The sequence below is a fragment of the Branchiostoma lanceolatum genome, chromosome 19, assembly GCF_035083965.1.
Source record: "Branchiostoma lanceolatum isolate klBraLanc5 chromosome 19, klBraLanc5.hap2, whole genome shotgun sequence".
NCBI classification, from domain to species: domain Eukaryota; kingdom Metazoa; phylum Chordata; class Leptocardii; order Amphioxiformes; family Branchiostomatidae; genus Branchiostoma; species Branchiostoma lanceolatum.
This window is the reverse complement of record NC_089740.1, coordinates 14083163-14109067: the sequence shown is the minus strand read 5'-3', so window position 1 is coordinate 14109067 and position 25905 is coordinate 14083163. Positions and strand designations below refer to the sequence as shown.

General features: G+C 39.7%; 2 protein-coding genes across 7 annotated transcripts in view; one reads left to right on the top strand and one right to left on the bottom strand.

Annotated features, from left to right (window-relative positions):
- The window catches only part of LOC136425288 (CDC42 small effector protein 2-like), a 37887-nt gene extending 26106 nt beyond the window's left edge, over positions 1–11781 (bottom strand). For 2 of the 5 annotated variants that reach the window (XM_066414125.1, XM_066414126.1), the window contains exon 1: positions 11611–11781. The gene's annotated coding sequence lies outside the window, so the exon portion shown is untranslated. The remainder of the gene's footprint in view (positions 1–11610) is intronic. The other 3 variants (XM_066414128.1, XM_066414127.1, XM_066414129.1) reach the window with 2 other exon arrangements.
- Positions 11782–13752: 1971 nt separating this feature from the next.
- Positions 13753–16911, top strand: LOC136425637 (galactose-3-O-sulfotransferase 2-like). 2 transcript variants are annotated; one of them, XM_066414562.1, is made up of 3 exons: positions 13753–14225; positions 14656–15253; positions 15961–16911. In XM_066414562.1, exons 2-3 carry the CDS (start codon positions 14720–14722, stop codon positions 16768–16770), a joined length of 1344 nt encoding a protein of 447 aa, XP_066270659.1. In that variant the 5' UTR covers positions 13753–14225; positions 14656–14719; the 3' UTR covers positions 16771–16911. The 2 variants fall into 2 exon arrangements, with proteins under 2 accessions (XP_066270659.1, XP_066270660.1); XM_066414563.1 differs by having other exon boundaries at positions 13759–14225; positions 14656–15214.
- Positions 16912–25905: the final 8994 nt, after the last annotated feature.

Below are 25905 nucleotides of genomic sequence, written 5' to 3'. Positions count from 1 at the left end.
TAAATGTCACAATGAAACTTTGAAAGACTTTCAATTGTTTGGAAACAATTAAAAGGTTGTAAGGCGTTGGTCACTGGTATGTAACTCCCTCTCTCAAAACAAACACCCCATTTCAAGGTTGCAATACCCCTAAAAATGGAGCAATTGAGACAATCCACATAGAATCTATCAGAATGTAAAATTCCAATTTTGCTTGTTTGGACACAGTGCGTAACTCCCTCCCTCAAAATAGACAAAACACTTAATAACATTTCTTACCTTCAATTCTAAATATACAATGCCAATCTTTTATGGAGTCCATCTTCACAAAATGTTTAAAAAATCAGCCTCAACCACCTTGTAAACATGATTGCACTAGTATTATCAATTTCTTACCTTGAATTGTACCCCTGCAACGCCACAATCTTTTCCGTACTCTTTCTTCCCCAAAACATTGAACAAAATCCGACCTTAGAATTTGGCAGCCCAACTTGTGGACATGACGATACTAAAAATCATGTAACCATAACTTACCCTGAATTCTAAATGTGCAATGCCACCGTTTTTTCTGTACTCCTTCTCAAAAACATTGAAAAAATCCAGCCTTAGACTAAGTTAGAGTTTGACAGAACAACTTGTGAACATAACCATGCTAAAAATCGTTTTTTCTGTTCTCCTCCTCAAAAATATTGAAAAAATCCAGCCTTAGAGTTTGACAGAACAACTTGTGAACATAACCATGCTAAAAATCGTTTTTTTCTGTTCTCCTCCTCAAAAATATTGAAAAAATCCAGCCTTAGAGTTTGACAGAACAACTTGTGAACATAACCATGCTAAAAATCGTTTTTTCTGTTCTCCTCCTCAAAAATATTGAAAAAATCCAGCCTTAGAGTTTGACAGAACAACTTGTGAACATAACCATGCTAAAAATCGTTATTACTGATATTCCTTACCTTCAATTTTAAATGCGCAATGCCACAATCTATTCTGAACTCCTTCCCCAAAACATGAATAAATCCAGCCCCAGAATTTGACAGCACAACTTTTCAACAAAATCCAACCTTACAGTTTGACAGAACATGCAGAGAACATGCCCATGCTTGGTCACCGTGACCCTAATCTATGGTACAATATCATGACATCAGACCACTCCAGTCTGCAAAATTTGACATGTGTAAACAACGAGAACAAATCAGCTGGCAGACGACCTCGCATGCACACACCACGTGAACACAACGTGCAACAGTCACTTTGATTAACGTTTGATTCACTGCCGCACCAAAAACCTGTTTGCTTTCACTTTTCATATCTGATTCTGAAGGATATCTGTAGTTTTGACTTGATAATTCATAGCTATGTACATGTGTAGAAGCCTATTTCAGGAGTTAAGTGCAATATTAGAACAGAAAAGTTTGATACAAAAGCATACATGGGCGTTGATATAGGTCAAAGTGACCAGTTTTATGGGGGTCAAAGTACGACAGTTGCCACGGGCGATGTTTGAAACATGATGTCATATGTCAGCAGCGACACAGTGCAAAGTGAACCAGTCTGATCTAGAACTGGCCTGAGGAAGGTGACAGACGGTCACCGAAACGTTGGTTGAATAAAACACTTAGTTGCGTACGAAAAGTCTTGTTACTCAATGATGTCACTCTGTCAAGGGGTTCTTTCTTAACACCCATGTGTCATTTTAAAGAAAAAGGTCTCTGATGTTTTTCTTTCGCGAATACACACATGTAACTACGTCACATAGAGGTATTACACATGACAATTGGCAAGGAGTTACTGGAAATGCATTTTCAAATTCGTGGCGGTTTGTTATTCACGGTTTTCGTCATATCCATTTCCGCATCCGAGAAAATATATTGTACTTAGAGTTAGACCTAGAAGGTGAGAGCAGACTGCACTGCCTTGATATTTGCTGAACTGTGTACCTAGGGCACTCTGCACCTAGTTTATGCAACCCAGAACACATTGCACTTGGCAAATAAAAGTTTAAAACTTTTAGCTCTTTCTCTTATCCGTTAGTAATTAAATTCCTCTACCTGTAACCCAATAAAAAAGACAACCTTATCTTATAACCACTTATCAATAATGCATACATCCAAGAATGTCTGGCCCCAAGACAAGTGAAGAAGTAAATTGGTACTAACTTAATTTCGTGACAGAAGGGGAAAGGAGATTTTTGCAGTGTTTTACATTTGCACTTTGCAGTTGAAACAAGTCTGTACTACAGTAGTATAATACTCAGCAGGGCTCGAAATAGTGGGTGCATGTGCACCTGTGTGCACCCAAAATTGGAGCTGTGCACCTAATTTTTGACTGTGGATGCACTAGTGCACCGAGATATTTTTGTAGGCTATAGGGTAAAGGTACTATTAATATCATACACTGGCATACAAAACATTCTTGAAATTCGAGTATCTGAAAAAGTAATTTAACCTTTGTTACATACAATGTTTGATGCATTGCTTATTTCAAATTTTGAAGTTAGCGATAGAATTGAGCGTTAAACTTCAACATGTTTTGCTGACATCCAGCTTTATTTCATGTGGTGCATCCAAAATTCTTTCTGTGCACCTAGTTTCCAAAAATGACGTTCCAGCCCTGATATCTGTTGTGCTAGTACACTGCTAGAGAGATCATTGCGAAAACGGCAGAAATAAAACCACAGCGACACATTTCAAGTTTCCTTGTGGTCTTCCCTGTAGTCATGAGTCGTTCTTGTGCTTACAACAGGGCAATTAGGTCCTAACAACAGGGTAGACAAACAAATTAGGCCCCAATAAAGTCGTTAGAACTAAATTGGTGCAGGTGCGCAAACTGTGTTATCTGTGGCAAAGACAACAAAAGCTGTCCTTCCTTCCTTCTTGGAAGTACAGTATGGGGTCTATACACAAAGACAGACAACTAGAAAGAGTATGGATTCCTATGGAACCAAGGGCCGGTTTACACGAGGCACTTCCGACGAGCATCCTAGGACAAATCTAGGACAAGTGTCGCAGGACAGATTTTTTACCCGTGTAAACAGACTTCATTTGTCCTGAGACACTCGTCGTAAGTGCCTCGTGTAAACTGGCCCCAAGACACTTGTAAGTTTTGGATGTAGAATTGTCATAAGGATGCCAGTACATGTACATGTATCACCAAACAGTCAAAGCAATGAGACAACAATAAATTAGAGAACTAATACAGGCAAACAGTGGAAGCTAAGTTAGTAGAAGACGATAGAAAAAATGTTCCAACTTTGAATGATGTATAAAACAGAAAATTAACTTGTCCACCGGAAAATTAAGGGTCTTATTACACAACCTACAACAGTACAAAAGCAAATGTACAATGTCTACATCACAGTACATGTGTAGATTTTCCCCTAACGACCTGGAGGTCAAGGGACTCTCCCCAATGACCTGTAGGTCAAATGATGAGGTAGGAAGGTAGGTACAATGGCCGGGTTTCCAAAGCTATCCTACTGCATTCTTGCTACTGTCTCTTTCATACTTTGTGGTGAGGAAGACAGAGACTCTACTGTAGCTATAGGTTTGGATACCAAATTAAATGTAAGCCTTTTACGTGACCAACGTCTTGGCATTTTCTCAGCTACCTTCCTTAGCGAGGGTCTTGACTGCCTTGAGCTTAAAGATCTTAAGCCCTAACAATTAGGAACCCTGCTTTGAATCAACTTTGAAGTAAACCTCACAAAACACCAAGAATTTATAAACTTGACTCTAATAGTCTTGTTAGATACTCGAGAAACCCTATTCCAAATACCCCACAATACATTCAGCTATCAAATTATGACCTACCCTCTATGTTTAGCCGCCAACACTCCCAACATAGTAACCGACCTTGTTACAAACACAACACCACAGCACAAAGGCTGTAAAACGAGTCTAATGACGTAAACCACTTGACTTGTAGGTTATACTTCCCTTTCAAGTGAATCCAGTCACATGTTTCACCAGTCAACTTGAACGGCTTGCGTGGTTCGACCAACACTTGAGACGTCTAGAGGGTTAGGGAGTGTTCTTGACTTGGCACAGAAATTCGGGGCTTTGGTCTGCAGTTCATTCATGTTGAAGTTAAATGCAGGTCATGTGCGGAAAAGTCGTTAGGCCCAATCTAACTTGTTTTTACGGCTTTTAAGATCTGATGATTGTAACTTCGGTTTGAGAGTGAAAAAAATAGCTTGCTACATTGTATAAGCGCTTTACTCCAACAGAGGGGTATTGCTTAGTATCTGATCAAGATCAAGAAGATCAAGATGTGACTAGGCATTATACATTGCATCTACGGTATGCTTTATATGGTCAAAACTGCCTAAAATTAGTAAAAAGAAGACTTCAGAGGACCAATACACTGGGTGGCCAGTTGGACTGCTTTAGAGCCCTTTGCATCACCATCGGTACGTTTTGCGCTAGGCAAAAATGGGGTGTTCGCGGTGATTGCAAGTTTGCGGCAGCGCTATAGTCACATACTGCTACAGTATTGGACCAAAATGTTCGCGGTGGTTTTAAGTTTGCGGTAAAATGATTGCCGCGAAAACCAGGAACATGATAAAACAAACGCGGACATTTCTGCATTTACAGTATCTGCTTGGAGATACGGCCCAGACTAGAAGTAGTTCTAACTCTACAGTTCTTACCTTGCCGAACACTGTTTGCTACAATGTATCAAAGATTACTCAGTACCATGACACCCTGTTGGTTGATTGAGTGATTCCTATCTTTGTAAGCTCAAATACTAGCCATGCGGTGCCAAACCTGACAGGATGCCATGTAATTAGAGATCCACCCTGCTCACAACAACATGTATGTTGTAGTCTGTTCACCAAACTGTGCAGCAAGCTATAATCAGAACGATCGATCCGCTGTCAGAAAAAGGGGGAGTGGGCTTGTAAAATACTCCTATGCCAGGCCTGTGGGGTATGGAATCCTACTGGGCTACATGTACAGGTATGTATTCTCTACAGCTTGGTTTTGACAGCCTCACTTCTAAATCTATACCGATTCTGTAAAGACTCTCAAATGTTATTTGATTTAAAGGAAATATGTTATAATAGATCTAAAAATGCCAAAATATAGAAGCATTACAACTTTTTATATGACATATGAAAGCAAAGAAGCCTGAAGGTGCAATCTTAAATGTTGGATTCTGTTTTGCCAAACAATTCTCACCAAGGCTATGTCAGAACCAAGGACATTATATCCTTGGTCAGACCAGGGACAAGAATGTATTTTTCAACAACCTCATCAAACCACAAGACAGCTGAATTATGCCAACACATCCACAACTGTACTAAGAATTTACATAATCCTCTCGTATGACGTATATGATACAGAGCTCTTCTCTAACAACAATAACAGCTCTTTGCATCTTTATAAAGACATTTTAGAATCTCACTCATTTGGTATCAGTATCTTCCCTGTGGGCCTTTTCTGACAAGAAGACCTCCATGGGGACAGGGAAGAATGAGCACCAAATTATAGGAAGTGTCCAGTGTTTACACAGACCAGAATAACTGGTTACATAGCAGAGGGGAAGTCTCACTACTGCACTCAATTTACTTGTCTGGGAAAACACTGTCAACCATAAAACTTTCTCAGACAGGGCTGAGCATTGGGTAACCTTGCTATACAGCTGTGAAGAGTTTTATTTGCAACTTCTTGCTCGAGGGCTAACAATGGCAACTGAACATGAAACAATGTATTAATGTATAGAAAAAGTACAGAAATTACTTGTATACTTTTACTATAAAAAGCAATCCAGTAAAGCAAACTCGGAGTGTAGTGCTTGAATCACGAGACAAAGCGTAATGCTTCTTTCAATATGTGTATTTTGATGATGATAAATTCCACACAATTTCTGCGTGTAGCCATCTCCCTTTATGTACAGCATGAATCGATACTGCAATACAGGTTAATTGTACTTCATGCTTATTGATTTTAGCCTTACCCGTAAAATACACTGTAACATGTTTACGGTTGCATTGTTCTGTGCTGAAGTTCGGTATTGGTTTTCTATAATGGCTGGTTTTATGTGCGAGGGGTTGGGTAGTGTTTCTCAACTCACCAGGACAAGTGCAGTGGAACATTCTGTTTACAAATACTGTACCGAAATTGTACATTTGTAAATTGCATTCCATCGATAGACTCCATAAGATAGACCGCAAATACCCCACATATTACACTTTAGAAGGATATAACTACTTTTCGTTCAACATTTTTTATAGTGACGTACATTCTCATGTGTGGGGGAGCTTTAGGCATTAGCCTCAGGCATCAAACGTAATAATAATATATGACATTATGATTTTATTTATTTATTTTGAAAACAATAGACTTACATAGTGCCCATAGACCTACAGTGAAACTGAAATCTAGAACTGGAAAAACAAAGGTTTGACTGACGTCTTTTCACCAGCAACACTCTTATCATTGAAAGGCTAATTTCTCGGATGGGCAGGTTGGTCTAAATTGAGTAATCCTATCCGTTTTTCGCATGCAAATCTAACAACCATTGTTTCACAATTCACCTTGTGGTATGTCAGAAAAGTAAGTGATATTGTACGAGTGGATTTGGGTCACACCGCTTTATTTACAGCTTGGCTCGCCGATATTTCAATTTAGAAGTAAAGCAAGCAAAAAGGTTCAGACAAAGTCAGGGGCTGAGAGAAAAAGTAATTGCTTTATCATCTTTATGAAAAGTAACCAACTTTGTTGGATAAGCCAAATATATCATCATCATCAGGTTGTGACAAGTTCATGAAATATATACAGTATATATGTATATATACAGTATATTGATTTTTAAACTAATAGCATGCAGAAATTTGATACAGCACACTTTTTTCAACAAGGGGCTCTAATAACTGATATCGCCCCACTATTATTATTAGGGCTTTTCCCTTGCCTTTACTACCTGGTATATTTGATGCATATTTCGGAAGTGAAAGATAAATTTTGTGTGGATATAAGTGGGAGACAATCAACACTTCTGTCCAGAAATTGGATACAATACACTCCTTCCAGCATTGGGCTTTGATTATACATGTAATATTCATAGATCCCTTACAGTTAACACGCCATAAGACATAGAATGACGGTACTGGGTAAAAGATAGATCGATAGATGCTCCTGTATAGAAACTGGGTATACTAAATTTTATATATAGCACACATCTTACAGTATGGGACTCTAACTTAAAATAATACATTCATAGCCCTCTTCCAATTACCATCACCATAAAGGCATAAGGCTTGTCCTACTTTCTGCCCCATCCATCCATGGATTCTCATCTGCCAGTGCTGTTAGTATTTATAGCATGGGTGGTATCTGTCATACAGGGGGCACACTCTAGGAAAATGGCCATTTACTAATTTGTTCCACTTGTATTGTTGTAATGGATCCATACATTTTTTGTAGGTATCAGACCTGTTATGCCTTGAAATTCATAATCATAAACAACAAGACCCTAAAGTGGTTCTTCCATGTTATTGCTATATGAAATGTTCTGGATATTTCTGGTCTTGTTTTGGCGAAAGACTGAAAGAGCCACCATATTCTGAAGCTCCCATGTTTTGGGGATGGCGTGTTATGCCTTGATATTCACAAATATAAACAACACTTTAAAACAAGACCCTAAAGCTTTTCTTCCATGTTATTGCTATATGAAATGTTCTAGATATTTCTGGTCTTGTTTTGGCCAAGGAGCCACCATATTTTGAAGCTTGCATGTTTTGAATGGCTGAGACTGTTGTTTCCTTTTTTTATTTGGGAGACTAAATAAAATCCTACTGGTCATGTGAAGAACACACAAATGTGCACAGTGACTCACTGCGAGACTAGGCTATAGCTATACTATAGCTCCAAATAGCTGGCTGGGTGTTGGTTTGTTTCCAAATCCTATCTGTTTCTTCTTTATTCTGCAAGCAGAGGTTTATGGGGGGAGGGGTAGTAATAGCCGCAATGTCTTACGGCTGTGGAGGGTGGAGGGAGTCATCCATAAGAAATCATGCAACTACTTACCCCCGATCGAAACCTCTGCTTGGAGAACAGTTTATCTTAACTTGGTCTGACTGGGTGCAGAAATATGTCCAACCTGCTGGAAGAGTATCAGTTCTCTGGACAAATAAACTGAGGTACCATCCCACAGAATTCTCTGGATTAGTGTGGGGAAAGAAATACTGTACTGTGACAGAGTCATGGTAGTCTACATCAACATGCTGTGATCTTGTGGCGTGCATCTTGCCTCTGGATAAAAAAATATGGGGTTCGAATCACGGTCCCTTCTTTAAAATTCTGAATGACCGCTACCTGTCTGTACATTCTATTCGAAGGGGTTATGGTTACAATAGTCTGGATGCCAGATTCCCAATCTCTAAAATATCTATGGTGTGATAGATATTATAGAGACTGGGGGTCTGGCATCCAGGCATATGGTTACAATTGTACATATGATATTTTGTCAGCTACAATTGTACATCATCATCATCATCATCATCCGTCGACCTCTGCAGCAGAGGACGGGGCGAGCCCTTGTACAACCGAGGCCCACATCAGTCTGTCTGACATGGCTGCTCCCAAGTCCTCCAACTCAATCCCTGTGTCCCTTGAGATACAATTGTACATATGATATTTTGTCAGCTTCCAGTTCTGTGTTTAGGAGAGCTACCCGTTTCAAAAGAGTTTGATATATTTTTATCCAATAAATCACTTACATTGCAGAGCTTGTACAACTTGCCAACTGTGTGACACTTTTCTAGAGAGAGGAATTCAGCTTCTAGTTGTTTGTTTTGTTGCGATCTTATCAGATTCTGTTTGGCTCAGTTTCTAAGCCCCCTGTGCCTATAGGCTTTACATACATGTACTGTCTCTGCAAATATATGAAGCCCTGGAAGTAAAAAGAATATTTGATTTGTGTAGATTCAATTTACAGTCTACAAGAAAATACCATTCATTTTTGCTTTGAGTATTGTTTAGACTAATATATCAACAAATGCCATCACTAAATCAGTTAGAAAATGCCCCTCCTCTCTCTTTGTTTTTGTTGATTACTGTGGAATTGTTGCCCCTCCCCCTTCCCTGCTGCTTGTTTAAACAATGGCATGCATCTGAAATGTGAAAATAAAGTCGTTATGAACCACTTCACATTGTCTTGCAGAACATGTGTATTGTCATCTCTTATTGTGCTTGAGGCAATGCATTTACACTTAATTAATTGGTTGCTTTTTGAGCCAACCAGGTTTCTGCTTGGACTCCTTGGAGATTACATACAGATTTCGAGAGCTTGAGAGTTGAGGGTGCCAAACTGCCATTAATCTGATGTAAATTGGGCTTGGAAGTACCCAAGAAGAAGAAGAAACCTCTAAAAGAACCCAACACACATATCGAGAAGAGTAGGGGAGACCTGGTGTGCTTGGCCAAAAAATGTGAGCTGTAACAAAGCCGCATTACATTACTAGCTAACCAAAAAAGCATTAAGCTTCCTCCTCATGTCTGAGATTCAACCTAGTCTCTACCAGATATACGCTATAGGAAGAATGTTTGCCAGGGAAGTTTGGCTACCATAGGGTTTCATTTGCTGGCGCTAGGGGAGGGAGATGTTGCCGTGGACTGACTTCTGTCAAGGCAGAGCCTGTAACTAAACAGGATGACACTCAGGTTAACTCTCCTGGACAACTATTGCCTTTTTTTGCCAGATTTTACGATCTCTTACCCCCCTAGGAAGACCTTGTGGATGTCCGACCCCTTTACCTTGCTTTTTACCCATGAATGCACAATTGGCTTTATTCTTTCCAACAGGAAATCTCCAGTTCCATGCACATCTGGTGAACAGGAGTTCACTTTGCAGCTTGGGGAATTCCTGGTTCCCAACAGGACAAATAGGTTTTCCTCCTGGCTTGAATTCCAGCTACATAAACGTATGATTTATTAGCTATATAACAAAGAAACTTTTGGTACAATGATTACAACCATAACTAAATGTATAGAAATTAGATGTGTTGTTATTTCATTTTTGTAAAAAAAGGGACAACCATTTTAAACGACTACCCACTACAGGACAAATAGGTTTTCCTTCTGTTGGAATTCCAGCTACATAAAGGTATAATTGATGGCTACATAAAAAGAACAATTTATGCCTATAGGTAGGTACAAGGACATTATAATGTCCTTGGTAGGTACAATAATCTGAAATGTAAGTACAGAATTTAGGTGTCTTGTTACAAAAGTCTTCATACAAAAAAGGAGAACAAATTACATGACAATTTTGACCAAAAGTTTTCCATCTGGTTGAAATTCTTGCTACATAAAGATTAATTTATAAGCTACTGCTACATAAAAAGAATAATAAATGCCCATTGGTAGATACAATAATTATGAATGTCGTAACTAACTCCATGTAAAGAAATCATGTGCCTCTCAATTCAATCAAAATAGGAAAACATTTTCAAATTCCATCCCCCTACAGAGCAAATTGGTTTTCCATCTGGCGTGAATTCCACACTACATAAAGTTTTTAATTTATAGCTACATAAAGAATGATCCATTGCTGTACAACGTTAATGGAATAATTCATGGTCGAATGTCTACCATAATTGCAAAGTTCTATCTGAATTCTATGACTACTATAGAAGGTTGCATTCGTAAAATAACAACAACACATGATTCAGTCTCACTATTTAAAGGGAATGAGTTTACCAGATGTTCATGTCAGGTTTTACATTATTTTGTAACTTTCTTATTGTTCTAGTGTCACTTATATTATAGCAAAGTATATATAGAGAGTAGACTACAACATTGTTACTTTACCTTTTAAAACTTACTTATGTTTAAGCAATACATGTACATTCATACATTGTGTTTAAAAAGGGGAAGTTGCTTTTGTTGTGAAAAGTAAAAAGTCTGACTCGGATTCAGAAAAAGGGAAGTCCAACTCCAAGTGTTTTGGATCAGGAATGTAAACAAAACAAACCCAGTTGATGAGATCATACTGTGACTAATGCCCTAAGAAAACTTAAACAGACCACCGGCATCTTTAAATAACACGACGATCTTGACTTGAGAAATGTCTTGCAAGTGTATATAAATAATACTGTAGTCCAAGACAAGAAACCAGGACCCCGATTGTATAACGTGAAAGCAGGAAAAAAAGGAATTGTCTTAAAATCTAAAGTTTGCCTTTTTTTGCAAATTCATGCTAGACAACGTCATCATTACATCATGAAAGCAGTGATAACAATTGACTGTTGTCTTTTTCCTTCTTTTACTTATTTTCTTCCTAGAAAAAGGCAGGAAATACTTTTTTCACGGAGTAACGTTACACCGGCCTAAACATAGTAGTCTCGGTGTAGATTTCCACAACACGAACTTAACATGACTAACCCTTGGTGATAACTTAACAAACACACATAGACAGCTAGCATTGATCGTCAAATTATTAGCAAAGTTGAAGAAAAAGTTGAAGAAAAAGCCGAAGAAAGTTACAAAGACCGGTCGAGTTCCCCCTCCCCTCGAATTAGTCATACTCACCAGGGTACATCACACTTTGTACACCCGCACCCATAACGAAACACGTCAAACCGTCAAAAACTCCCCCTTTTCTCCCATAAATAACCAAAACACTCACCTATACGTGTTGTCTGTAGTCTTATACGTTGTTCACAACCAACTGATGTCCAAGTTTGAATGAAAATCCACAGTTTTGAGGAGAAAACCCACGAGAAAAACTGTGACTTTTGTCGTCTGTTCGAATCCTTGTACTGACTTGACCGGAATGACCTCAGCTGGGCGGGGCTTATTTGCTTATTAGCATGGAAAAATAGTCCTCAGCTTAAAATCCTGTTATTTCGGAATATTTCTTGTGTTACAATTGTATTTTGATGATTTTCAAAACTTTTCTCAAAAGATATAGTTGTGTTTATTCCGTAAGAATTCCAAGTTTGAGTAAAATGGGTAATTTTGTACTTAAGGTTCCAGCGGAAGGATTTTCTAGTGATACGGCTTGAATAGCACTCCGCGTTAGACATGCGCCACCTGTCTTTTGCTGAAAAGAAGCGCAAGTGGCAGTTCGAAGAAATCTTACAAAAGACTTGAAACCCATGTTTTTCTTAGTCATAAAGAAGACATCAACAGAAGGATCACGTTTTCCAAGGAATTCAGTGTCTATTGTCTCTTTTTTCAAGGACAAATGTCAAGTACTTGACTTGCCTTGGCAACTTGCCCGTTTGTCTCAAAGGTTAGAAAAGCACATACGGTTACACCTGTCCGAATAAGATATGTTTATGCACAACGTTTGCATCAACAAATAAAATCCACTAATCCCTACCGACCCATTGTTGCCAGCCGTGTGCTCACGCAAAGTCAAGGTGTCGTGTTACTTCGCAACTCGATAGGTCGAATTTAGAGCGATGAACTTGAAAAGTCACTGGAGTTCAAGTGCGTTGAGGCGTAAGCCACAGCAGCACTAATGGATTAAAAGGTCTGTGACATTTCGACGAAGGAAAAGGGCGGGGAACTACAATTTAGAATCTTTCCCTCCCTTTTATGTGTATAGCATATATGGTGGTGCCCATCTCCGTTTCTATAGCCCTTGGGCCACACATTTGTGCAAATCCACCAGTCCACTGGTAGCGTTTTACCATTACGAAAAGGAAAGGGGATATCGCAATAACTGGAGAATATTTTCTTCTTTATCTTCTTTGGCAAAACTATTGTTGTGACTTTGGAGAACTTGGTAACTTTTGTTGTCAACTACGTTTTCCTGCGACTTCTTGTTTTGCTGGTTCTGTATTTTTGCTGTGTAATTAACTACACAGCATATGAATCTTTCGTTTTTTTTAGCTTGGAGTCCAGTCTTCTGATTTCGTCCGCTACCCGAGCTCCGAGGAGGGTAGCGGACGAAAGCTAAGAAGGCTGGACTCCAGGCTACCGTTTTTTTGGACTTACTAGAAATCCTGAATAATGTCAGTCAAGGTTATTCATGACAAGTTGATACCAGTGCGTTCGGCTCTCTAGTCAAACCAAGGGTATTATACAGAAGTCCATGGTCAAAGAACAAAACGTTGAATAGCGGCCCCCTGGCGCGCAAGGTCATGTTTGCAGTGTGTAGCCATTCCCTTTGTTGTTGTATGTACCTTCTGTTCGCACTACAAACATTGAGGCAAGGCTTTTGTTTATTTGTTTATCTTTTGTACAATTGTGGTCAGACGTGAAACAGTTACAGGGGAACACCTGCACTGGGGACAAGAGGCTTGGACGGGTGGGAAAATTTGAGCTTTTGTTAAACGACCTTAACCTTGCCATTGAAAGGAAACCCAACCAACGATTCAAGCGGGATATTGCCAGATCTTTTTGAGGCGTTTGTACAGTATTGTACGTTTAGTTTTTATCTGTTCGATCCATAGAAAAAGCACACCGCTAAAGGGCTATGGAACACCTGCGCTTGGTACAGGGGGCTGGGAAGAATGGGGACCAACCAAGGATTCAAGACAAGGGGCTTGGTGTACCGATCTTTTTGAGGCGTTTCATACAGAAGGGCACTTTTAGTTTTTATCTGTTCGATCTATAGAAAAAAAAACACCTTCACTAACTAGTAAGAAGAGACTGGGACGGGTGGGCGCCGAAACAAATCGAACTTAACAACTCCAATCTTGCCATTGAAACGGAACCGAACTACCGATCCATAGATGTGGCGTTGTGTACAGTGGTAAGCATTTCACTGTACGATAAAAAGGCACACCGCTAGGCTCAGCATACAAACAAAACGTCTAGCCTCCACCAGGCCTTCCCACGGGGTTTTGGATACGTGGATGTGTTGTAAACAGTTCTGCACAAATTGCCAGTAAAAGACAGAAGAAGCATTTTCGCGTTGGTTTTAGGTTCGCTGTGAAGACGTTATCACAAAAATCGCGAACTTCAAACCACTGCGAACTTAAATGCACTGTTTGAAAGTGCGTTGGTGTAAAAGAATATACGTGTTATGGACGCCAACCCAAATTAAAGATGACGTCACGCTTTTCGAGGACATCACACCGGTCGAACAAGTTTCGACAACAACGACTCTCAGAACACAACAGAACAACAAAGTAGTTCACAAGACTTGGCTAGACCTGCAGTAACGTTAAAGACGATATCGTTTCTTGCCGCAACAACTCAAGTCTGGTGTCACTCAAAAGGTGTCCACCTATTTCTAGTAGTCCACTTTTTCTGCTGCTGCCACCCATGTCTACTTAAATGTTAAAGGTATGGTCTACCGTACAATTTTTTTTCTGTATCTGCAGCAACAAGGTGTAACCTAAACCAAGTATATCGCTTCTTTCGTCAGCTACTCAAGCCTGGCGTCACTCAAAAGGTGTCCACCCATGTCTACGTAATATTTTATGTTAAAGATGTGGTCTACCGTAAAGTGTGGTCTGTAACTGCAAGAACTTTTCACGTTTACAAAAAACATTGTTACGTTTTTTGTGACCAACTGTGACGCATTGAGTGGAATCAGACGAATTGTTTTGAGAAAACAGTGACGTAAAAATGATAGACACGTGACACTTACTAGTATACAAATTGATGTACTCGTTTAGACGTACCCTTTTTTCATTTATGTATGGAGTATGCTTTTCAAAGCAGTCTGTTTTGTTGATATTTATTCTAAAATGTCTAATTTTGCGTTGAATAGGTTTCTTGAAGAGAGACCTTCATTCGTCAGGAACGAACAAAAGACCGGAACCAAATGATCTACAATGTTTCTAGCAGAGAGAGGCTTGCTGCGATCCTTCGTTTTGGGTACAGGTTTTGCTACAGTTTTAGTGATCATATCTATTCTGTTCTACGGAAACAATATGGCAGATCCAATGGCAATATCGGAAACTGCAATATCTCAACAGACGCTAGGGGACAGTGATGCACAGGCCGTAACTCTACACAAATCGCCCGAAATGGGCCAAGTTGATGAAACTCCAAGGGATTGTAAACCTCGGAAGAACTTTATTTTCATAAAAACGCACAAAACGGGTTCTTCAAGTATCACCAACATCTTACAACGGTATGCGTTATACCACAAACTCATTGTCATGGAACCTACCTGTAGGAAGTGTTCTTTAGGTTGGCCTACTTCTCCGGACCCACGGATGTACCTTAAATCCAAGAACGGAAAGTACAACGCCATCGTGCATCACGCGAGGTATAACAGAACCTGGATGGACTCCAAGTTTCCGTCTGACACTGCTTACATAACGGTGATTGGTCAAAGTTTATTGCACAACAAATTGTATCAGGTACACTACGGTAATCTCCAAGCAGATCTACCTCCAAGCAGATCTAATGGTGGCAAAGACCGTATCCAACTGGCAAAAGGAGTAATATCATAGCCATCCAAGGGAACAGTTGGATAGGTCTTTGCCACCGTTAGATCTCTTTGGAGATTAGGTACAATGTATGGCAAATGACATTGATTGTAAGTGCATTTTAAGTTCGCGTGGTTTTGATTTCGCGCTAAGGGGAAAAGGGAGTGTTCGCGGTTTTTTAAGTTCGCGGCAACGCTATAGTTACATACTGCTATAGTAGTGGACAAAAAATGTTCGCTGTGGTTTTGAAGTTCGCGGTGAAACGGTCGCCGCGAAAACCACGAACAAAAAACCCACCGCGAACATTACTGCATTTACAGTATTAACAACTGCAATCTATCTATACTAGTATACTAATCTAACATCATTACTCAATACACGTGCATTATATAATGGTAAAATACGTTTCACATTGTTGTGACACGGTTTCCTTTTGCATAGCATTATATATATATTGGCGTAGGTAGACAGATATAGAGATCAGGACATGATAGAAGTACGTTGAATATATCTCTACTTGTTCCAAATTAAATGATGTTGTTTTGATTTTACATGTTATCATTAATCTTTTCATTTCGTCGTTATAAAAAGGACATATTTTTAGGAAATGACATTTACCTTCAAAATTGTCTTTGCAGGTGATTCGAGAACCGTTAAGTCATCTCAAGTCGGGTTTTAATTATTGGCATCTCATCGGAAAAGTGGTTCAGAAGAAGTGGAAACAGCCTGGCATCACAAGTCCCCTTCAACCGTTTCTATGGAACCCTTTCGAGCATAGATATGTTCAGGGCTTCAAAAGTTGCGAAATCACTTTCGAAAGAACGAGAAATTTCCAGGCATTCGACTTAGGCTATAGCTTGGAGTGGGCGGACGACTTGGAGAAAGCTGAAAGGTTTCTTGCAGATTTGGAGCGAGAACTTACGTTGGTCATGATCCTAGAACACTTCGACGAATCTCTAGTGCTTTTACGAAGGCGGATGTGTTGGCAAATGAAGGATATTCTTTACGACAAGACGCCCAAGAAACGGGCGTCCTATTCCTACAAGAATTACAAACCTACCGAGAAAGAACGTGCAAATTTTAAAGAGTTTAGCAAAGTTGATCACATGCTTTACGAATTCTTTAACAAGTCGTTATGGAAACAGATAGATTTAGAAGGTCCTGCGTTTTTCGCCGAAGTTAAGTATTACAAGCAACTAAACACACAAGTTAGCAAGCATTGTTCAGATATAAGAAAAAAGAAACGAATTGTAGTGCCCGCGTCTAAATGGAATGCAGAATTTCCTATAGATGAAACATTTTGTTACCGTTTAAGAGTGAAGCGAACGACATATTTGGATGGCCCGTTGCGCGCACGTTTGGTTGGGAACCGGAGAAGGAATAAGAAACACCCCGGAAGGTGTGAAGGCGAGTACGTCGTTATGAAAGGCAAGACTCGCGAATTGTAGATCTCTATCTAAGAGATGAACACTTTGTTCAGATAGAAATTTACGTACTTTTCCGAAATTCTTCATTGTCTTACAAGGCATTAGCAACTAGATTCGCTTTAGGACACAAACAATAAAAAGGACTTAACTGTTAGAATGAAACATGTCTTTGGCTGGCTCATTTTTTTTATTACGCATTGTATGAAACATCACATACAGCAATTGCTTCATGCTTCAAACTTTAAGATATAATACATAATAGATTTTTAGTCTCTTCCAACATGGTTAAAAGCTTTTCCCGTGATGTACAAATGGCCGTAAAATAACAAAGTAAAGGGTATCTACTGAAAAGTGGTACCGAGGATGTGTTAGCCCTACAATTGTAACTTATGGCAATTTTTCCATAGATAAACAATAAACGAATAAGAAAAATACATCGTTGCTCTTGCCACGCCCCCATCCAGAATGGTCTAGCCCAATCCTAACCACCCCCTCTCTCTAATGTTAGATTCTTTTGACCTTTCACCCCTCAAAGCTGCACATTTTGTAAACAGAACGTTATATATTCAGGAGAACAAAGTTTTCAGGAGACATCATAGCAGGAACATCGTGTGATGAACATCAATTGGAGGTGAAGTTTTGTGGCTTTTTACTGTTCCATAACCTAACCAGCCAAATTATCATTACCGACATCTCAGGCTTTACTAGCTTGTGTGTGTGTGTGTGTGTGTGTGTGTGTGTGTGTGTGTGTGTGTGTGTGTGTGTCTGTGTGTGTCTGTGTGTGTATGTGTGTGTGTGTGTGTGTGTGTGTGACTGTGAGTGTGTGTGTGTGTGTGTGTGTGTGTGTGTGTGTGTGACTGTGAGTGTGTGTGTGTGTGTGTGTGTGTGTGTGTGTGTGTGTGTGTGTGTGTGTGTGTGTGTGTGTGTGTGTGTGTGTGTGTGTGTGTGCATGGCTTTATATTTGGTGTGTTGATAGGTTGTGACAAAACTGCCCCCTCCCCCCAGTGGCTTCTCTAGGTACTGTAGCTTTATAGACTCAGCTGACCAAAAGTTAGGGGAGACATCTTGGAAGGAGCCCCGGCACCGCGTCAAGGTGTGTCTCCGTCGCCGAGGAAATTTTGAGACGTCTTCCTGCCGACAACCATCAACATCCTCCGTCTTAGAACCAACCGAACTTTCACTTTCAAAGTCTTGAGTGTCACTTGGCTACTAAACTTTAAAGGTTAAGTTTTCTTGCTTATATCTTTGAATGTATCAAACAGTTTGTAACCCAACCAGCCAGATTAAAGATTTCATTGATTAATCTTAGATTTGATTGCTTTTCATGTCATTAAAATTAATGGTCTCATCAATTAATCCTAATTAACAATTAGGATTAACAAATTAATAATTTATTTATATTGAGTGATTTGATTGCTGTTAAAAATGTGCTATCATTGATTTCTCATCTTTATTTATATTGAGTTATTTGATTGCTGTAAAAGATTGTTATCATTGATTTCTCTCCTGTGTATTGTGTTTAGTTGGCCGGTTATCTGTTGATACTTTATTACTTTTCCTTTGTTTGTTTTGTCATACTTTTGCTTTGGATCCGTGGTTTATGTGTTGCCTTATTGTATTATTATTTTGTTTACTTGTATTTTGCAAAATGAAACAAAAAACAAACAAAAAACAAATTAATACAGGACATAAATATATAAAAGGCACTGCTTTGATTAATCAACAGTTTCATTGATTAATTCTATTATATATTTTATTGCTTTTCAACTTAACTATTCTGGCTGTTTGGGTCATAAAACTGTGTTTTGAAAACTGTATTCTTAAGGCTACACAAATTTTGTAAACTTTAAGATTATAGCCAAGTGTACTCAAGACCTGGAAATGTAACATAACTTGCGGAGGTTGCTGATGGCCATGTCAGGACGAGCGTCATTTGGCCAAAACTGAGTATCAAACAGAATCACTCCAACAATAATCGGTCGGAGAAGTTTTCTTTAAACTTCATACTTCTTGCTCCAAATTGTTAAAGTCCGAAAGCTATTTTCTTAGTAGCCTACAGGCCAGAAAGGAAGAATCCAATGGTAGCAGCATACGCGCAAGAGAGAAAGGAAGAATAATAGAAGCAAACGGGCAAGAGAGAAAGAAAGAATTAGGATGATAGAAGCCCACACACAAGAAAGAAACAAAGAATGATATAGCCTACAGGCAAAAAAGAGTGACTGTGATGGTAGAGAGAGAGAGAGAGAGAGAGAGAGAGAGAGAGAGAGAGGGAGAGAGACAGAGAGATACAGAGAGAGAGAGAGAGACAGACAGAGACAGGCAGAGAGAGAGATAGACAGAGACAGAGATAGAGAGAAAGAGAGAAACAGAGAGACAGAGAAACAGAGAGAGACAGAGAGAGAGACAAAGTGACAGAGAGAGAGACAAAGAGAGAGAGAGACTATGTAAGAGAATTTTTTAAAGTAAAGAGTCCTGTTGTCTAAAACTGAATCTGCTTCCTTGCTCCAGGTGGTAGAGGATGTCCTGTGGCAGAAAACAAAGAATAAAATGTGAGAATCAATCACCTCCCCAATGTTACAATTTTCTTTTGATTGAAAAACTTGTATCAATCTTTATCAATCAGCTAAAATTATCATACAGTAGCTGTTACCAAAATGCTTTACCTTCAAACAAAGCTACTCTACGCTTTTATGAGAGGATTAAATACAAAAGTTGTTAATAAAGAATTCAGTGCAGAAAAAAGCACAAAAACTTGGCTGAACAAAATGTTTCGTGTACTCACACCTTTACCTGGCTCTACAGAAGTTGTGTCCGTCATCAAAATTGTCACGGAAAGGTCTCCAAAAGTCGCAAAGAAGTCTTTCATTACTCTATCTTATAACTAATCGCGAGTAACTCACACCACACAGCATTTTCAGTCTCTTTATTTCAATGTCAAAGTAACTTACAGAGTGTGTGCACTGTATCAAAATAAAATGAAAATTCCCACATTCCCGCAAGGACCCAAGTTCCCTTCCCATCATGGGACATAAAAAATTGAATAAAACATGGTATGGTTTGGCCCTAACCCAAGAAGTTTCTAGTAGGTACTGGAAAGGACCCCCCTTTTTAAGCTGTAGGTATGAGGAGAGAAATCACATGTTAGTACAGCATGCAGTCATGGCTTACCTCTGGCATCTGGGTAGCGGCTTGCTGTTGTCTCCAAGAACATAAAAACACAGGTGTCCTCTTGCAGATCGGAGACTAGGTCAGGCTAAAGAAATTCTCTGTTCACCAGAACTGTGAAATCCTTTGGCCTGATATCAGCTAAAATTTGGGGTGTGCCAAGTGTGATTATGCAAACTTTGACAATCTTCTCATCAAATCTTATTTTGCTTAACTAGCTTTACGACTAATTACATTTAAATTAGTAGCTTAACTAGCTGTATAGCTTATCACTTTACATACTTAGCTTAATTAGAAACTAACTTAGTTAAAGCTTAACATCTCTTATCATTATGCAAATCATTAAAGCTCTTTGTGGATAAGAATTCAATCCACAAATTGTCTTCTATGTAAACCTTAGAAAAAAGATGTTTTGCATTTCACTTGCATAAACCCACCCACCCAAAAAAATTCAGAACTTAAGGCCCGCTCTCTGAATCATCACACACACTTCAACACTAACTAAGTCCCTGCTCTAATTTGGTTTTTAACTTACCTTTCCTAAATCTAAAGTCAAAGTGCATGTGAGCTTCAGAGAGCAAGCCAAAGGCAAATGGAAGAAGTCTGCCTTTCAACTTATAAACTCAAGTTTTTGAAAGTTTAATTTTCCCTTTTAAGTCCATTAGTCTCTTTAACAAGGTACAGGATTATGTTTGTTTGGTATCATTTGAAGATCTTTATTGAAATGTGTTCATCTTTATTCATTTTTATTCAATGTGTGAATCTTGGGTAAAAACCTTTATTCAATGTGTGCAATATCTTGGGTGATGATGGTCGCATCCTGGGTGGGTGGAGTCTCCTCTTTGGGATGTCTTCAGGAATAGTAACTTCTTCGTCTTTAAATTTCACTTACAAGAAATATGGAAGAAAATCTTCAGCTTCCATTTCTCCTTTAGAAGATGGTTGGCAAAGATATCTTCTTACTTCTGGACAGATGAAATCTCAATCAGTGTTACGCCTTTTCCCTTACAAGGCGCCCGGTGAAAACATTTAGAACACTGTTCCATTTTTCAATGTCCATCTTAGCACATACAAGATGGACTCTAAAAATCACTATGATTTGAATCTAATACAGTATTTTGCCTGACGTGACCAAAACACATTTTTATAGATTAACACAGTTATCTGCAAACTCGTTCTCTCTCTCTCTCTCTCTCTCTCTCTCTCTCTCTCTCTCTCTCTCTCTCTCTCTCTTGTAGTCCATCGATGCCAATGATGACGCCAGCTTTGACCCCAGCAGTGGAAGTGTATGTGACTTGCTACAACTATGTAGCAATTCTTCCTTGTCTATCTATAGCAAGGCTTACTTCTCTGTATATAGCAGTTCTATCCCAGACCCCAGTACTTTTATTCAGTGTTATTTAAGATCATTGTCACAAATGGCACTTTAATTCCAAAATGTTCCCTGCGTTTAAATTCAAATCATTTATTGAGCTAAACCAAAGTAGAGTTTTGCTCAAGTTCCCCAAACACACCCCCACCCTAAATCACAGGAAGAAAAGGATATCGTACAAATCCTGTTCTTGCTATCTTTCTGAGGCTTGCTTCTCTTCAGGTAACCCGGAAACAGTGTCATCAGCGTTCGGGTGGTCACCGAATCCTCATCTGAAAGCACAAAATAAAACAGTTATTAGCTCACCTTCTAAATCAATTTGAAGCTAAACAGACCTAAGATGTGCTGTGTAGCAACATTTGAGCACATTGTTTGAAAAAAGACATTGAATTTGTAGCGTGAGTTACATCTGTGAGGGTGTGAACGTAAAAAAGGATAGGAGGGAAAAGAAGGGAGGAGGGAGAATGGAGAGAATGAGAGAGGGATGAAAGGAAGGGATACAGGAGGTAGAGACCGAGTGAGCGTTAGCCTCCGTTGCAGGCTCCGAACCGGCTTTTTGGGGAGCTAAATAATACACTTTTTGCAGCCAGCCCGTAACCATCAGCCGGCTGATGGTTACGGGCTGGCTAATGGTTACGGGCTGGCTGCAAAAAGTGTATTATTTAGCCCCCCGAAAAGCCGGTTCAGAGCATGCAACGAAGGCTAAGTTAGGGTGAACTTTGAAGAAGAATCTCTACCTTGTAATGTAGACTTGGGGCCTGAGCTTCTGCTCTGCTTGTTGCAGTCAAGAACCACTAGTAGTACTGCTACTTGTCATCCCTCAGTCCTAGCAAGACTTTTCCTGCAGTAAGTTAACTGAGGAACAAAAACAAAGATATCCGACAACTGGAATCCAAGTTTGGCTGTGAGAAAAAAGGCTATGTTAAAGAGACAAAGGCCGACAACTCAACTTGGAGTGTGGCCTTCAAAACTCAAACAAGGAGAGAAACCAGTAGAAAAGACATGTTGATTTGGAGCTCTGCTGGAAGGACAGGACACAGGCTGCATTGTCAAACCTGAGAAAAACAAAAGCAGAAATCAACATTTCCAAGTAGCTTGTAGGACTGAAAGAAAAACAGTTTTTTAATTGTATGACTCTTCTACTTAACGCCCCAGTTTCTGTGAAGTTTGATTAGATCCTCAGCAACTGGAAAATATTCCTACCTGTCCTTGGTGCTGAATTCCTGGTATCTTTTGCATCGTGAGATAGAATGAAATAATTTAGGATCATCTACCAAAAGTTGTTGGTTAAACCCCCAACCAGTTGTAGTTGGTTACTAAGGGTTGGATGTTAGGAAAGTCATTATTAGCATTAATTGTTTTATTAGGCTAAAGGTTGTTGGTTTAATCCTAAGCAGCAACACAGTGCGCTTTCTAAGATATGCTAAAAGGCAAATGTTTGTTTGGACATTCTTTTTGGCAGAATCTGGAGTCATGCTGAAATGAAGAATGGGAAGTTAGACACCAGTCTTTGACCAGACGTGGCTGGTTTGAATCTAAAAAAAAAAACAGCACAAAGTGCACCTACTAAGATGTACTGAAAGATAAAAGATTGTTTCTAAAGACATTTTGTCCTGCAGAAGTTAAAGGCTGAAATAAATGGGAAGTATAGAACCAGTGTATTTTACCAGAGGTTGCTGGTTTGAATCCCAAACAGCTGCACACTGTAATATTGTTTCTTGAGAATGTACTGAAAGGAAAAGGATTGTTTGTTATGGCACTCAGCTAATGGTAAAGTCTGAAGTCACCCACTGAAATAAATTGGAAGTTAGCAAACTGTATTTCACCAGATGAAGTTGGTTTGAATCTTAAACAGCAACAGTGTTGATGGGATGTGCAGAAAGGCAAGGGATCATTTGTGAGAATAACTTGCATTCTTGCTCTCATGGAAATAAAAGCCTTAGCTTGCAACATTTACCAGCCTGATGTTCTTCCATAGGTTGTTAGTTCTTAGAGGCTGCAGTCACACTGTGCACTTAGAAAGGTAGAAGATTCTAATTAATAAAACCAGGACGTTTTGTCTGATCTGGAGTTACTGTGAAAGAGAAATGAATGAATGAATAAATGAATGAATGAATGAATGAATGAATGAGGAATAAAATGTAGTACAATCAACTTTGAATCAATTTAACCAGCATACAGGGCTTGAGTTCAGAGCTGAAAAATTGAAATATAGTTCAGCATAAAAGCAACATGCCTCTAGCAACCTAATAGAAATGTGAAAACACTGCAGTCTGTGGGTTTGCTGCCTACATTTGTGCCACAATACTCTAAAAATCACGTCTCCGTTTAATACGAGGAAAGAAGGGAGTTTTTACCATTTGAGGTACAGTCACCACTGCTGAGAGAGAACACTGCTGCCATATTGATAAACTAATGGATAAGTTTATATTTTGGATGTGCTTTGACAAATCTTGTATATAAGAAACAAATACGTCATGTACGAAGAAGTGAGAAGATTTTACTTAAAAGTAAGCGGTTCCATACGTTTTACAAGACTTTTGTATACTATGTCACAATTATTATGCTGTATTGTATTGTTTTTATGACTTTCCCGTATAATTATGTAGAGGGATGACAAAGTCATGCATCTAGCCCTTTGAGGCATGAATAAGCAATAAATTGCCAACGTGTTTAGATGTTATACTATATAGTAAGATAATGGAAGTCAAGATATACAACCATTACGATGTTATGTTCTCATGACATGATTATGGTAGCTACCCCTGTACTGGGTCATCTAAAATGTAGCCAGACAAACAAAAAATTCTGCATGGCTCAGGACTTGCCATCAACTACGTCAAAATGTCAAGACAACTTCCAGAATGAGAAAGAGGTCTGTACTACAAAAGTTATAGGCGGCTTTAAGTTCATTTTTATTATGCGTTTGAACCATAGAATATTAAACAAATCCAACTCAAGTTATATTTTTAACATGACAAAGAGACGAGAAGAAGCCGAACCTTGGATGAGTTTTTATTTTAGAACCATTGTTTAGATTGGTATTAGAAAACCCGTCAGTGTCCATATATGAACTTTACCTGTATTTTGTTCTATATATGCCTGTACTTAGCCCGTGATAGGGCATGAATGTACATGTGATAAAGGTTATTATTATTATTACTGTAACGAGAACAGGCTTAAAGCCTGGTGACCAGCTTCTGGTTAGCCCAAGTTATGATTTCAATAAATCAATCAGTTGTTAATTTGTACTAAATATATGTATCAGTCTGAGGAAACTGTCTTTTATATCTCAGCACTATACATGGCGTATCTTAAGACCATATCTGCCTCCAAATGAAGTAAACATCGTAAGTTGGTATCTGCCTTCAAACAAAGCTTGATAAACATCTTGAGTCGGTATCTGCAAAGCTAACACTTTAAGTCGGTATCTGCCTTCGAACAAAGCTTACATTTTATGACGGTATTTTGCCTTCAAACAGACATAGCTTACACTTTAAGTCGGTATCTGCCTCAAACAAAGCTTATATATCTCAACACGGTATCTGCCTTAAGACGGTATCTGCCTTTGCATCTATTCGAATAGTTGGATCAGTCTGAGGTAATCAGTGCAGGACAATAGTCTGCTGTGCGGCTGCGAATCATAGTGACAAGCGGTTTCGCTCCACCACGGCTACTAGACTCGCCACCAGACTAACAGCCAAACCCTACATGGCACAATAGTGCACAAGTAACGACCTCACCATAAGGGCCACAGATTAGGCCCCCATCCTCAAGCTAATTGCTAAAAGCTAATTCTATGCCGACTGTACGCCACACCCCTGAAAGCACGAGTGAAAGCACCCCCGTACGGCAACCAGGGAGTCGTCCTCATCCCACCATGGACGATCCGCTCAGGTGCCACACGCAAACCTAGAGGGTTCCCTTTCCCCGAGCAGTTTTCAGCGGTCACAATGGTCCAAAACTGCTGCTTCGAAGAGGAATAGGATCCCCGGTCACCCCCATACTGATTGCTCAGTACTGCCGCTCGAATGCCTAGGTGACCGACAGTGGTGCACAAGCAGTGGACAACCGCACGGCGGACGAGCAAAAGCCGCCCAGTGTAACGTCGCCTTCACACGTTCCCACAAGTCACGGTGAGTCTCTCCGCACCCTACACCCCTGCCAACTCGACACTCCCCGGTACAGTGAGGCCGTGAGCTAGAACTATGTCAATGGTTTCATATTTAATACCCTAACGGAGTGTACCAGTGAGGACGTCGTGGAGGAACGGATACGCCCGCATCAGTGTGTAGCCAACTCACATGTGACAAGGGGCCCATGACCGCACCAGCAAATCAGCCCGATACCGCCTGCCGCGGACGGAGGGCCAGCCCTCCCGCGGCCACGTGGGGTACCATCCACGCGGACTGCCTGGCTTTGTGACCACCACTGTTCCCGGCGCGATGAGTCAGGGTTCAACACAAGGTATCACACGGGACAGACTGTTCATTGACTGGCGAACGATAATAATGTGGGCTATGAGATCCGGTATCGCCCGCAGATGCTGGGACACATCAACTTCCGCTGCCTACAAGACGTGGTCTTGGACACCCCGGCGGTTTCCGGAAGGCCTGACC